This window comes from Calonectris borealis, chromosome 1, assembly GCF_964195595.1.
Source record: "Calonectris borealis chromosome 1, bCalBor7.hap1.2, whole genome shotgun sequence".
Classification (NCBI taxonomy): domain Eukaryota; kingdom Metazoa; phylum Chordata; class Aves; order Procellariiformes; family Procellariidae; genus Calonectris; species Calonectris borealis.
The window spans coordinates 38,482,816-38,498,464 of record NC_134312.1 but is presented as its reverse complement, the minus strand read 5'-3'; the positions used below and the strand labels follow the sequence as shown (position 1 = coordinate 38,498,464).

The following is a 15,649-nucleotide window of genomic DNA, read 5'->3' as shown; positions in this document are numbered from 1 at the left end:
GCAAAGCCAGTATTAGAATTTGGAAAGTTATACATTTGGAGTCCTCTGGTAGCTGACTGCCTTCTTTAAAAATCCTAGATGAGCAAGCTTGCCTGCACGCTTACAACATTTTTAATCAGCCCTCCACAAACTAAAACATTGTTCTATATGTTGAAATAATTTGACCAACTTTTGCCATCCTTCACAAGAGATACAAGAGGAGGGCCATAATCAGTTACCGCAGGTCAGCGCTGTTACAAGCACACAGTTCACTGGGATGTACCAGTGAGATGTCCCAGCCATCTATACTCCAAGTCACGTTGCAGTATGGCCCTGAAAACATTCCACAGAAAGTTCAGCTTGCATCTGAATCTAAACGCTCATCTCGCTGCTGAACAAATGTAAGAGACCATGCTCTCCAGCCATTGCATGCCTAACAATCTGCTTGTAGAGTTGTTAATGCCAAGAACAAAATAGCACTGACAAGTAACGACAAGTAAGATAATCTGAGCTGCTGTTCTGTTTATGTAGTTGCTGTCTCCCACTGTCTCTCTGTGCCAGCTCACGCACCCTTTCAAGGATCCATGCGCTGGTGGTGGCCAGAGAGAAATAACTCCTCATAGTTGAAAGAGACTCTGGAAAGGTCATTTGCCTCACCCAAAAAGCTATGGAGCATCTCTATTCTTCAGCATCTTGGTTGATTTTGCCACTTTTCCCTGTTAACAGACTCTGCAAGTTATCTTTTTATATTTTTAGATCAAATATTCTGGTTGTAGGGTGACTGATGAATTTGTCAATATGATTTTGTTATGAACACCAAATGTCTCTTCTCCCTGTTCCTGAAACTACTCAGACTTGCTAAGAAGAAATTAAGAACCACTCTATCACAACCTGGATGAAGAAGCTCACATCAATAAAATTTAGGAATTGATTTGTTAATCTGTATTTAGATCTATGATCTAATTGATTGATGGATGATATTACTAAGTATCCTGCTTCTTCAGGGACCTAAGGTTTCAGGCAAGTTAAGTTTTTCTTTTGGGTTTCCCTAGTAGCAAGGGTCAGCAAGAGATGCTCACTTTCAAGATGCTTTTTGGTTTTCATTTGTTTCTTACTTGGGAGAAGAGTTCCTTGTACTCTTAATAGTTGTACTGATGACTTTCTACAATGGGACTAATGACAGGCTAGGGAAATGAGGGCTGATAGTGCGAGTTTGGAAAGTCTATTGCTGAACATCTGGAAGTGTAGCCAAGAGGAATTTATGAGAGGAAAACTTCTAACCACCCCCAACCTTATAATTTTTTTCAACTGTTCTCTAGCACCTGTGCTGAACCATGTAGCCTAGCAAGTTAGTGCATCGTAGGGGCCACATTAAGGGAACGATACTAGTAAATACAAGAGGTGAGAAAGGAAAGGATGGGAACTTTGATGGGGATAGAAGGGTGGCAGCATTGTGCAGTGCTGAAGACATGGGGATACACTCATTCTGGTGGAAAACGCAATGTGCAGAGAGGAGAAACGACCTGCGGAGTCACTGGCTGACACTGTGAGTCCAGACAAGGCAGGCGAAGGAAATTCCAGGAACTGTCGGGGGCTCCTTGACTCGCTTTGTGTTTGACTGCTGGGGTGGCAGGGATCCAACAAAAGCTCATGTGTAGCTGTTCCTCAGGACAGCCTCTAGCTGCATGGGCAGCTTTTATAGCTTAACTCCTGATACTAATTGGAATGTTTCCAAAGTATCGACACAGCGATATAAAATCACATAGGTAATCTCTACATTTCATTCGATCTGTATAGAAGCAGGGAGACAGAAGAACGGGTTTTGGAGATGCATCTCTCTTCTTCAGAGAAGCAGGAAGCTGGCACAACGAATGATGAAGATGACAGCTGAAGGCAGTGTGCACCCCTGGGCACTCCTCTCTCTTCTGCCAGTGCACAGATGCGTTTCTACAGCACAGTGCTTCCACAACTGGCACTTTATTGCACCCTGCGCTCTCTGACTTCCTTCATTCCACTGTCTGAGTGACATATATATAAAAGAAACTCCACGGGAGGCCAAGTGTATTGTGCAGGGATTTGTCCTTTCTTTTTAACACAGAACAAAACTCACATTTCTTCCCCTTCACGATTTCACTGCCAACACTATCACTTGAATATCACATGACTCACCTCCACAGTGACATGCAGGATACACCAAATATTACAGGAGATGCCCCATGAAAACTCCAGCCCTCCCGGTAGGCAGTAGGAAACTCACCATTACCATTCCCCGGTGACCAGTGGGCATGCTGAGACAGTTGTTTGCATTTTCTATGCTTATTTTTCTTTTACTGAAGTGGGATTAATAGTGTTCAGTGACAGCTTTTGAGACCTACAAATTCTTCCTGTTATGGAACAGCACCATGAAGACCTATTTTTCTCTAAATTAAAAAAAATCTTTCATTAACTGATTATTCCAGTATAATTCTTACATTCTTAAATTCTAAAATTTGCTAACCAAGCACATAGCACAACAAGCATTTTAAACACTACCAAAATACTAATAATTAGAACAAGATTATTTCAGCTGTGTTTTTTGTGGTTTACTTTATTCCCTAACAGATTTTGAGAAAAAAAAAAATTTTCCTACAACCTTTTTCACTTTCAAGTACTTTTTTAGGAAAAATCTATTTTCAGTACCAGTGAAATTCATCATATTATGACAGGAAAGCAAAATTGTTTCATTTCATAAGATCTTCTAACAGCATGAAGCTAACCCCATGGTCTCTGAGACAGAAATTCTGCCAGCTATAGACTTATAAAGAATCAGCAGAGAAAAAGAAGTTTCTCAGATGGAACTGTTAGTCATGATATGAAGAATGTGTGTCCCCTACAGATGTTATAGCTATTTATATGATAAATCCCGATCATCACTATAGGAATTTTACAGCCTTCTTTTAAGTTAATGCTTAAGTTCAAATTAATCTTCTTTTGACAATGTTTGCCTAATATTTCAGTGTTGAACAACATTTCCAGGGTCACATTTACAGTGAGCCTACTGGGCACTTTTAAAGCTGTATTCCAGCAGTGCTTTGTACTTGCTTCAGAAAGATTTCTTTTAATTCTTCAATGCTTCACAAATATTTCTAGGAAAGACAAGTACCATACGCATTGATAAATGCTTAATAAGGGCACATCTAGACTTGCAAGTTAACTGGAATTAACATTAGGGTTAATTTAGAGCACGCGACAGGTTGTAGAACAGCTCCCTGGAAGAAAATATTCATTCTAGAATAAAATTACCTCATTCTCACGTTCAACACTTGAACTGTTTTGAGTAACGTGAGATAAACGAGAACAAAGTATGTTTGTTCCACTTTGCGGGATCATTGGTTTACTCAGGAATCACAGTCTGGGGAATTCAAAATGAAATGAGGGATATGAAAATACCTTAAGGTGCCTCCAAGGAACTCAAGGTTGCATAAATATAGAGTCATTGGTTTCAAATGGCAGCAGCCCTTTTAAAACCAATGCTACATTTACACACTTCAAAGGCCCACGTTATGCAGAACATGGTGCTACAGAGGGCCCTGCGCCCCCTCACACCAGAGAAGTATTTTTTGCGAGGATGCCTCTCTGCCATCACCAACGCATCCCTCCACTCCCTGCCTAAACCCTCCTGTTCACTCAGAGGCAGCAGGAGGTCTGGGATTATTGTCTGGTTTTGGACAGCAAGCTGTTTGGTGGAGAAACAAAACCAGCCATATTTTATTTGGATGAAACATGTTGACTTGATCTCAGTATCTCCACTTCTCCTCTGCTCTCGCTTATTGGGAACAAAAGATAAACTCTAAGTGCTTTCACTATCTGACTACCAGGAAGAGCTTGTGGGTGGAAGAACTGAGCACCATCCCTGTAAAGGGAAGGCTGCCGTACATTTCACAAAGAGAAAGATTTCTTTCAGCCTTGGTGTTTCTGGCCCTGAAATGCACTTCGAGGTTATGGACCTTCTGTGATTTCTTTTTTCTTAAAATGCCATTTCTATTGTATGCCTAATCTGTTTTTTCTACTATCTTTTAACATCTGTCTTTGGATGAGGCACTGAAAGAGGCAGCACTGATAAGACCGAGGCATTAAACCTCAGTAATTCTCAGCTGCATCATACAACATTTGGGGCAAAGCATAAAATGAGACCAGGAGCCCAGCCTGGCCTGGCCAGCCACACACACTGGTGATCCACAATGGATCACTAGGTAAGCAGCCTTCAGCACCTTGGGTCCCGTGATAGGAAAACCTGAAACTATTCCAACCAAAGATTTCCCCAGCGATTTAGGGGAAAGGGATCATAAGCAGAAGATGAAAGTGAGACTCTGCAAAAAAAGGAGGAATAAATCTAAGAAATTCCTCAGCCCCAGACCTTCCCATACTGTATCCCTGATGGTACACAAACCACTCTGAAGTGGGAAGCAGCACAGCACAAGGCTAAAAATTCCTGTTGACATTCATGGTACCTGCTGATGTTGACACTCAGCAAAACAATGTTAATCACCTGCTGCAGAGAATTCTGGTGCGCATCCAGAGAATATTTAGGTGCAGCAAAAAAAGTCGAGGTAGAGAAGATCTTGGGTCTTTTACTGCTCGTTTACATTTATGTATTTTTTGTGTGGTCTCCTATAAATGGTCTTTACTTCCAAATCCTTTTACAACCTTTGTGTGCTCTGTGCTCTTGGGGAGATAAAACTGCATCAGGCGTTCACAAGGCCAGAGCTCTGACCTTGTAAGAATAATGCCTAAGGAGTGCCTTCAGAAGAGCCAGGCAGGGAGAGCAACTCTTGTCCTCCAGTCTTGGGGCAACTGGGGTTTCCAACACCCCTGTGTGAGAAATAAGAGACAACCTGTGCCCAGAACATGGGCCCAAGCTCAAGGAAAGCAAGCCTATGGAGCCCACACAGAAGAAGAGGAGACATTCAAGAGCTCACACTCAACCTACAGAGTTCAATCACCGAGGCCTGGTGACATCTACTGAGCAGGCATTCGTCATAGCTGCGATGGTGCCAAACTTTTTATTGATACTCTGTCCTCCCTAGGCAAGACCATACCCCTGCCTTCACTGCAAGAAGAGTGGCACACAGAATACTGCACCTAACAGGAGAGAGCTGCTTCAAAAGAAAAAGTCAGAAAACTGTTTGTAGCTTACCCCACTGAGCAAATCAAAGTTCTGTGAGAGCATTTTCCCCTCAACAGAAAAGAGACATTTGACGTTCTGCTCCACCCCATAGTTTTGGTGACTTTATTAAAAGACAGGGGCTAATGGCAAACGATCTGTGAAGCTATCCCGCCATGTAAACCTATTTTGTCAAGATCCAAGAAGCAATCTTAGCATAGAGTTCATTCAAGCAATATTTAAAGCAAGTAACCTCAAATTCACAGACTAAAATCATAATAGAAGAAAGATGACTCAAGTATACAAGATGTAGGAATTGGCTATATAAATGCTTCCTGCTGTACATTTCACTCCTATACAGTTCCAAAGATAAAATCTAATGTGGAAAGAAAAAGCAGTGTAATACCTCACATTTCAAACCCAAATCATACTCTAACTAGCATAAAAGGAAACATGCTATTTCATAAATACTCTGATTAATATATATTGTAAAAGTCATATCATTATACGCAATTACAATCACTGCATTAAGCAAACCATATAGAAGATAACATTGGCCTAAATACAAAATTGCCATAATACTACTAGGTTTTTCTGTTTAAAGTAGTTGTTTTCATCTTAACAAAAAAACATATTTTGAAAGACCTGTTCAGGCAATGGACATTTCAGCTAGTTCCAGAGCAACAGCCCATTCTTAATTTACTATTGTTTAACTTTAAGGAACACCCAGGAATAGTTAACTGAATAAATAACAGTCTGGTATTAGGATCTCTGTTTTTTCCCCAACGGTTCCCGTTTGCTGTCCTGTGTTTTTTGTCTTGTTAAATACACATTAACCTGTTAGACTGACCTTCACTTCCCTCCGAATCCCTACAACACATTAAAATTCTTTAAAAAGACAACTTGAGAGAGACTGCCTTTTGGTAAACCTCCTAAAGCGAGCTCTACAGACTGGTCTGGCATGCATTGTGTACATGCATCTGTCATGAAAATTTGATGACAAATCATCTGTTTCCTGACAGATAGGCTGCACTGACTTCAAATTCCCATGAAATGTCTTTGTCCACCGGGAAGAAAAACATTCTCCTTTAAAGCAGTGATCATTCTCAAACTTCACTTCAACCCTCCATTTGCTTTAGTCTGTATTATCATTTATTTGTACTATAATTTTTCTGGATCAATTAAAGCCTGTCGCAAGATACATCTTTCTGATCATCTTTTGGGAAAATGTAAAGAGACAGGAACTAATGAAAGGAATGAAAGGAAATGTTTCACAGTAATAATGCTGTTTTCAGAGGGTGAGAAATTAAGATCCTTTTTAAGACTGACCTACCCCAGTTTGTTTAAAACTAAACTGAACTTGAACTGATAAACTACTCTTTCGAGATTAACCTGAATAGTGTACATTCAGCAAAACACTGTAAATCTAAACATACCTGAATTGGAGTCAAACTTTGTTTCTGACCTGCAAAACAAAATAAAAAGATCGTAAGTTACAAGAACTGCTTTATGCCATAAAAGCCATTTGTCAGACTGATCCCCCAGCAAATATTGTCTTTAACAAGACTGTCTTCCTCTGTACGTTAATACTTAATGCATCCAAGGGCATTTGAATCCAAATAATAACTATTATCTTTAACATTTTGGGTTTTTTACAATGTAGAGTTACAAAGAAGATATTTTAAAAGACAAATCACAAAATGAATGGAGAAAATGGAATATAAATTTAAAACAGGATTAAATTATATGCTGTGATTCCTGGAACACAGTTGTTCCTATGAAATAAATATTGTTTTCATTCATTTTCATTTTTGAAAAGTCATTAAGAGGATTTAATTTATTCATGAATGTTTCTAATCTATTTTTGAAGCAGATACCGTTTCATTAATGTCATATGTATTGTATCCCATGATCTGTACTTAATTGTACAACATCCTAGGAGGGTTTTGTTTGTGTGTGTCTTCAATTTACTCACTCTGCACATAGGAATAAGTGGTTTGATTTTCTTAAAAGTGGAAAGCGGGGGGTGGGAGAGAGGGAGAGAGGAAGGGAGCCAGACCTAAATTTTAACTTGTTTTAAAGTCTTTGCAAAAAGACAATGATGTGTGCATTATGCACCATTAGCTTTGGTCGTGCACTGCAGATTTTTTTCTCTCTAACAAGTAGTGTTTTCTTCTAAGGGCTTAGCACTTAGCAAATGAACCCTATAACCTGTATATTTAATAAAAGGAAGAAAAAATTAGCCCTTGTGGGAACATCATGTTTCAGATATAGGTTAATAATACTTGTAAATGTAGAAGCCTTTGAAGATCTCAATTCAACTGTGGGAAAACTTAAGTTGGGTAATTACTCTCAAGATGCTGCTGATGTGCTGTCAAGCAGAATTAACCCTATGACTAGGCCTATCTACACAATCTGCTACAAGACAGCATTGTCTATATCGAGCTCTCAAACCAATTAACGGGCATGTTCCAATCAGATTTATATTGCCCACTAACAATCAGTCGTACACATGGTCGTGGCTGTCACAGCAGGAGACAAGGTCTGGCCAGCAGGAGACCTGTTAAAGGATGTTACGTTGGCAGCAAAATGCATTTCCCCAGAAACTCTAAGGAGGAAGTACAATGTTGGATCCTTTTACGTTGCATCAGGGAGGGGATGTATTTTGGGAAGTTACAGTCCTTTTTTCAAAAATAAATGACCGAAGCTCAAAAACTAATTGCAGATTTATCTTCTTTTACTTTGTAATCTTGTACATGCAGGTGCATGTAGATGTATTTTACAGTACTCTGTATACTTTATACAATTGGCATTGTAATCCCGTACCAAAGGTCTATCCTACAGCAAACAAATATCAAATCAATCATGATATAAAAAATGAACACGTTCACACTATTAGTTACAGTTAAAGCCATCAGAAAGGAAACAACTCCCTTCTCCCTTCCTGCTCATTCTCCACCTTCCCCCAGTGCTCACAATCTTTTATGTCTTAAATATAACTCTCAGGTGGTGAAAAGATGGAAGGGAAAAGAACGTAACGTATCTTCCTAATTAGTATTTATAAAGTACCACCAAAAGCACTGAACAAAGAAAGTATGTTGCTGACATGCCTTCACGAATACCACCACCAATAACTGCCCAGGGACCCGCCCATGCTCCTGTTTGGCAGTGTATTTCAGTCGGTATTTACAACCAGCAGGATAAAGTCCCCACCCTGTGAAAGGTGCGTGCTGGTAACTGGGGGGAATTCCACTGAGTTCCAGGTAAAGCCACTTACTCAGTATTGTATTTGCAATATTCTCCTCAAGCTGCAGTGTATCTGTCTAGACTGTTCTCTCTGGCGCATCACTGTACCAGCAACACCTCGCTACCTACGTAGTCAGAGACAACGTACAAAGCCTACCCTCAGCGTCTGTTCATCGGCACTATCAGCTTCTCGCTGCCTAAATTCTAGATACTTGGTATTAGTTGGTCAAACCGGTTCTCAACCTGCATGGCTTGGCATGGACATATGCACTGCAACTTGCGGCATCAACAAACTGGCCCAGGGGCCAAGATGGCAGAGAGTTCGTGGGGAGGAGGGTCACAAGGGTCACTGGGCACTGTAATGAGTTCCAAAGCTCCAAACAGTCATAAATTACTGGACAACAAATCAGGAAACCGATAAAGGGCGATAAATGAATAGAACTTTGTCTGGCAACAGCAGAATAGGTATAAAAGAAAACACAGCATGGGAGGTAGCGTTAGGAGCCATTAAGAGAAAGAGGGTCACCTACATTATGGTCACCATGTCACCTTGGGAAAACAATGCAAAATTTAGGACACAGTAGAAATTGTTAGAGATCTTAGAAAGGCACAAAAAAAGGGGAGGAAAATACTGAAGTGTCTTTGGCATTGCAAATAAGCAACAACTAGCAGATGTGAGAGAAGCACTCCATGAGAACACAAAGTCATCTTGACTACTTGAAGGAATGACAAGGCTTCCAGCAATTCCAATGGAACCAGCACTCTTCCCCTAGATCTTCCAGTATTTACATCTTTTCTTGACAGCATGCTAGACAAAGGTATCAGAAACTAGTTGCACATAGGTGTTAAAAATATGCAACTAAAAAATGGCCAATAAATAGGATAAAATGCTGAAAGTATGTTCCAAAGGGATGTTCTGCTACACACAAAAATATTCACTCTGACTCCTTTATACTTTTAAAACTATATTAACTGAATGAAAAACTTCTCTGTACATTGTTCGTTATCATTATACATACTCTGATATCCAACCTAAGCGTCCTACCAAACAAGATGCACCTTACAGAGCCAGGCACTGACTTTACAAACTGCCTTTTATCATTTATCACACCATGAGGGGAAAAAACCCAACAAACAGATAATAGCTTTGTGCATATTTTCTCTACTTCTGCCCCACAGGAGTACTCTTAAAGTCAGAGAATCATTCATAAATATCTTTGGAAAGGAGTCTATATGCATAGAGCAAGAGGATATTTATGAAGTGCTTTCCATTTCCAACTGTGATATGACTACTCAAATGCACGCAACACATGGCAATACAAATGCCAAGTAGCTCATCTACCAACACACAATATGCAAGGAAATAGCGAGCTACTGGAAAGGTTTAGCTAAGGATAAGATGCCACAATACTTTTAAAGATCCCAGAAATAATTAAATCAAACACAAACAATAAAATATATGATGGTCACTTTATCGGTATTGCAAAGAGGTGCAGGATTTTGACCTGTTCCTTTTAAAAGGCACCATAAACCAGATGTTCAGGCTGCCAAGTACTGAGAGAGAGAAACGGAGTAACGATAATCACCATGTGTTCCTGTAGTGTGAATTTTCAACTACTGCCTTCCAAACTATGACTGAAGTGCAATTGTTCAGTGCCACATACTACGGCGTGACCAGACACACTACAGCTAAAGCTAACCCAGATCTGCTATTTGCCAGTGAAGTGAGCTTTTGGCAAGGAGAGAGGAAACAGGACTTACTGCAGAACCTCTACTGTTGCGTTACAGCTGCCTTTTTCTTTCACCCTTCTTGATGAAGTCTTTATCAGGTTTATTCAGGTTTTGTTGAAGCCCAACATTGGGAACAGCCTTTGAAAGCCCCACAGCTCTCTCAGAAAGCACCTGATGAAACCTCTGCAGTTCTGATCCTTCCGTTTTAATGTTGAAGGAGTCACTGACTCCTCTTGGCTTTCTTACACCTTTGCATTAGCAGTTTACCAAGTTGTTCCTTTGCAAGGTTTTGCTTCAAGGATGCTAAACACAACATTGGTAGGGGCAGACATTCAAAACACTACTCCCCTCTGAAAAGGACTTTGATTGAATAAAGATCTGATGCAGTTGTAAAGATGATAGGTGCAGCTTTGGTACATCTTCATTTTCAAAGAACTTTATTCCATATTGGCATGGGCAGTTTGCTGAAGAGCCAAGGATCTAGCAGGCTCCTGATGCAATCCAAGCCAACCAATATCTTGGCCCAGGTGATTGAGCAGAATAACATCATTCCTCTCTCTCTCCCGTTTGCCCCCAATAGTACAGAAAACACCAAGTTGGAGTATCGGCGTTCTTGGCTGCAGCATTGCTAGCAAGCTAAAGAAGGCCAGGACAGAAATGCTCAGTTGTGAACATGTCCCTGGACACTGCGTTGGCCCGTATCATGTTCATGCAAACTAGCACTCTCCTAGACAGGATCTAGGCAAGCTGCAGGGGAGGCTCAGGCTAGGCACCATTCCCCACAGGCAGGAGGAACCAGGCCACTCTGTTTCAGAGGAGAGGAATTTAGGCTAACAAACACAAGCCATGTCTTCTAACTTGCCTTTAGGGCCAGAGAAGAGGCTTTTGTCCATTTTATTTACAAGTATGGACATAGCCCTTCTGAAAACGCAAACCATTATTGGAAGCAGTCACTGATCTTACCTGTGAGCCCAAGCTCCAAACAACAAGGCAAGCTTCCAGAAAAGAAAACACAGCAGTATTCCAATGTAAAAATTAGTACCTGATGTAACTACCTAGGAATTTATGAGACCTGTACCATCAGGGAATTTGAGAAGCCCCCGAGCGTTAAGAACCAAGTAATTCCTCAGGCAGCAGAAGGAGCAAAGCTGGGCTTGCTGCTGCGCTGTGGCCAGGGGACAGATCCTGTGCTGTCTAAGGTGGCAAAACTACTCACAGGTACTTCCCAGAGCTGGACATTCACAATGCCTCTCTCTCTTCTACCCTCATGTGGATTCTCTGTTATAATACAGTAATATATATTTTATTTACAATAATATTATCTGGTATAATCTATTAATATAGTTGAACTCTTGCTCAGGTCTCCCCTCAGAGAGGGCTTGAATGTGATCTCTTTCCCGATTTCATGAAAGTTTTAAGAACTTAATATCTTTGAGGTTTAATAACTACTCCCCTGCCAAATTTGGCTGAAATTGGCAAGTAGATTAAATGATACAGTTTTATTATGAGGAAAGGATTGACACACAGACAGCACGATGCTGCAAGCCTTACCCCCTTAGGAAGCCTGGTTAAAGATATATTTTTAATCTCCCTTTCCTAGACTACAGAAAAAAGATTGATTCACTGTTGATGGATACAGTGACAATTTCTGTTCTGCATACTGATGAAAAGCCAAATTCAAAAAGAGCATTTTAACATCATGTTAGTCAATGAATAGACTCTGGGTGAGTTCTGTCCAGAGTTTATTTTAATGTGAGAGTTGTAAACAGATAGATATAGAAATCTACAGCTTCTGCAGTCATAATCCATAACAATCCTCCCTACCTGGTTTTTACTTCAGTACTTCAGGTACATACATACATATAGTAAAGCGTGAGGTATGTTAAGACTAGTTCTTCCAAGCAGGGTGACTGATGAACAGTCAATACAAAGCAGTGTGAATTTCAAACAGGGGAAATTACATATCAGACTTAAAAGTTTACAAAGAACCCACTGAAATTTTACAGTGAAAATATCAATGAAATTCGTAGTAAAATCAGTGGAAGTTATCTATACCTATCTCTAGGATTATGGAAATCTTTGCATTTATTTCCTCTTATTTCTAAGTACCTCCATAAGGATTTGCAATTCAGCCGTGCTCAGCAACAAGTAACTCAAAACAATTTCACAGGCTTATCTCAATGAGACCTTGAAATATTTAAAATGCTACATTTCAAGTTCCCTTTTCCTTCTTTTTTGAATCCTAATGCGTTTCTCCTAGGAAATCTACATCAATATTTGCCTTTGAAAGGATACTTTTTGAAATGTTCTCTGCCTAGCAAACTGTGAGATCCCCATATTCCTGCACTTGTTTTCACTGCTGGCGATGGTATTACCCAGAGAACACAAGCAAAAGGAAATCTCAGGTTTGCTGTTGTATTGGCTTGTAGCTGGCAGTCTCATCTGACTTGCTCCTTGCGCGGCCAGTGACCTTGGCCTGCAGTAATTCACACATGTCTTGCTACATTTGTGGGCAGCAACCAGCTCAGTACAATAGAGTTGATCTACTGAAAAAACAAGACCAGGTGGCTTGCGGATCAAGGAAAAAAATGAGATGAAGTGTTTTTTGTTTTCCAAACTTGCTCTTTCTCTCCTAATCCTTAACATAAAAATCTTTCCAGACTTCATTGCTTATATGAGGGTAGTGAAATGAACATTCAGCACCAGCCAAGAAGCTGCCAGTTAGAGGATATTAAAAACTACCCATAAGCCGATGAGCAGTGCAGAATCATTTGCTGTAATGACTGCAGCTCCTCTATGCCACACTTGCCCAGTATCCAGTGAAAGGAGCCTTTCCCCGAGAGCCTCCCAGCAGCTCCACCAAGGGCAGAATTGTACTGTTCTTGCTCCAAGGAGCTCTTGAGGACCAGGAGGACAAAGTCCACAGAAATTAGTAATCGCCAGGTCAAGCTCCAGTGACAGCCCCATGCTACAGCTGTGATAAGCTGTACTCAGCTTAGCACATTTTCAGCATTCAGGTAGGATTAGATGTGGATTCAGCATTCAGGTACGTTCAGATGTGGAAGATGCCATAGGCTGTATCACAAAGCAACTTTACTGCAGGGACTGCAGTAAGTACAGCATTCATATTGACGGTCATCCTCAGAGGTGGATTAAACCTCCATATTCTAGCTGGCTCTGAGGAGGACGAGCACTCTCTATCTTCATTTTTGGTGAGGTGATTGGGAGCGCATAACAATTTGTCATCCAGCAGTGACACAGCAGACTCGAAACAGAGGCTGGTTTCAACCAAAAACTGATCAAGCAAAAGGAAATCAATGCTCAATAATAACAGCTTTACTGATTTTTAACTCCACCAGCCTTTTCTAGGGGACAAAAAACTGCAGAAGTTCTTGCAAGTTTTAAGATCCTCAAAGATCCTTCTTGGAGCTACACAAGACTGATTAAAAATCTGAGTTTGGATGAGAACTGTTTGTTAATACTGCCGGCTGACCGATTCCTACACTGGCAAGAGCTAACTTACTCCAAACAAACTTTATTAAACAGAAACTGTTGGTTTTGACACACAAAACTACAAGCTTTGTGAGAAAACTAAGAGTCAGTCAGGGCGGATGAAGTTGCTGAAGTAGTTCTATTAGACCTTATTAAAGACGCTACAGCATTTACTTCATATGGGCTCTCCTAGCCAGATAGCCAGTGCTGAATTGTCATTTGGCCTGCTCAAAGGATATAAAGACTATTAATAAAGCTTAAAGACCATTAATTAAGCACTCAGCACTAGGGCAAGGAAATTCCTTGTACAGATCTAGCCTGGTGACTGAAATCGTCCCTTGTGTTGAGAAGAGAAGAGTGGTACAATGCTAATGGCACTGCAATATTGCCCAGCCACACTTTGCTTTTCTCATGATTTGCTTTTGGATGTCTGAGAGATGTTGAGAAGACCTGACACAGTTCAACGAAAATCAAATGAAAACATGACATGAATAAGGGTGTTGCTATTTCTCCTAGCGTATGTTCAGAAGAGCCAACACCATTACCAAGAATTCCTTCCAGGAAGCAATAAAGGCAGCAGTGGGTGATTTATGAAGCCTTGGCAATTCATTCCTTGGCCCTAAAAATTGGAAACTGACACAACAATAATATTTCTTTTTTTAAAAGGAAATAATTCTCCCAGGCTTCCCAGTTCCCTCTATACCACACCTTTCTCACACAGTCCTGCATATGGTAAAGGACATGACCATGGTTTATTAAATACGGAATAGCTCCTCTCCTATGGCAATAGCATGAGTCATGGATTTCACTCAGGTCCGTTCTAACCTCCTCTTGCTATGGCTGTGGACAGAATGGTATTTTTGCATAGTGTACAAGAAAATGCCTTGAAAAATTAAAGTAGGTGCAATCTTGCAAATACACTTGGCCCTTAGAAAACAACATTTGAGAGGCGTAGGTGGCGCTCTGTGAACTGATACAGAAACACACGGCCCTGCCGCAGAGGCTGTCCAGCCATGATAAACGTGGCTCACAAAAAATTAACATGAGCAGGTATAGCAGGTATAAGCGTGAGGGTTTTTTCTTTGGCTGATTAGTTTTCTATCAGATCAATGTGCTGCATCGAGACATGCTCCAGCCACACCAGGTGAGGTCCAGTGAAGGGGAAGCGATGAAAAAACACCCTAGAGAAAGGCGGGGGGAGCAGGGCTGTGTCTTTTAGCATAAGCCTGCAGCTAGATTGGAGTAAGTGTAACACAAAACCACATAAGGGCTGCCTTGCAGAAAAAGGAGGTCCTTGAGATTAGTTTATTGTCTCTCTCATTTATTGCTTTCTTTAGGCAGCTGTACTGGGATGTAGGAGACTGTCTGGTGTGAAAGTTCAGAGATGGAATAATTAGATTCAACGGCATGATTATGGATTTTATGTGTGAGGCACCTTTGATTGTGGAAAAAGTTAAAAAGCATGTCCTCCATAAAGCTTGGGAGGTTTCTCATAACACTGGTACAAGTAGGTAGATGAAGAGATGTTAAATTCCTAATTGTTTCTTTTATCTTTCCTGTGACAGAGACAGAGTTCTGTTTTAAAGACGTACCAAAACCCAGGTCTTTCATCTGGAGTGTAAAATTCATGTGTTCCCTGACCTCGTGTGTCACATGGTAATGAAACAACGTAAATCAGAAATGTTAAAAGTTGAAGTTTGTTAATATTACTGCTGAAGCTCCGGTCTTTTTCCCGGGTAAACTGACAGGTCCATAGTCCAAATATATGTATTTACAGATTACGACGACACAAAGAAAAAAAATTAATGGACACCCAATGAGAAACAAATGGAAATGCAAGTTTCAGGTGACTATCTGAAAATTAAAAAAAAAAAACAACCAAAAACCACCACAAAAACAACTTGCATTTTAAATGGGGCAACGGACTTTCTCTGTATTGTATTTCCACTTTACTCCCAAGAAAAAACTTCAGTGATTTACACTCTGTTGGGAAAATTTAGTAAATAGCATACATTTTGCATTCTCTTATCTGTGTTTCCTTCTCACTTTTTTAGCTGT

General features: G+C 40.4%; 1 protein-coding gene across 1 annotated transcript in view; it reads right to left on the bottom strand.

Moving 5' to 3' along the window:
- The window catches only part of MSRB3 (methionine sulfoxide reductase B3), an 85,669-nt gene that overhangs the window by 33,285 nt on the left and 36,735 nt on the right, over window positions 1–15,649 (bottom strand). Inside the window, 1 exon segment of the mRNA XM_075149115.1 lies at window positions 6,559–6,587. Coding sequence (XP_075005216.1) covers window positions 6,559–6,587 — 29 coding nt within the window.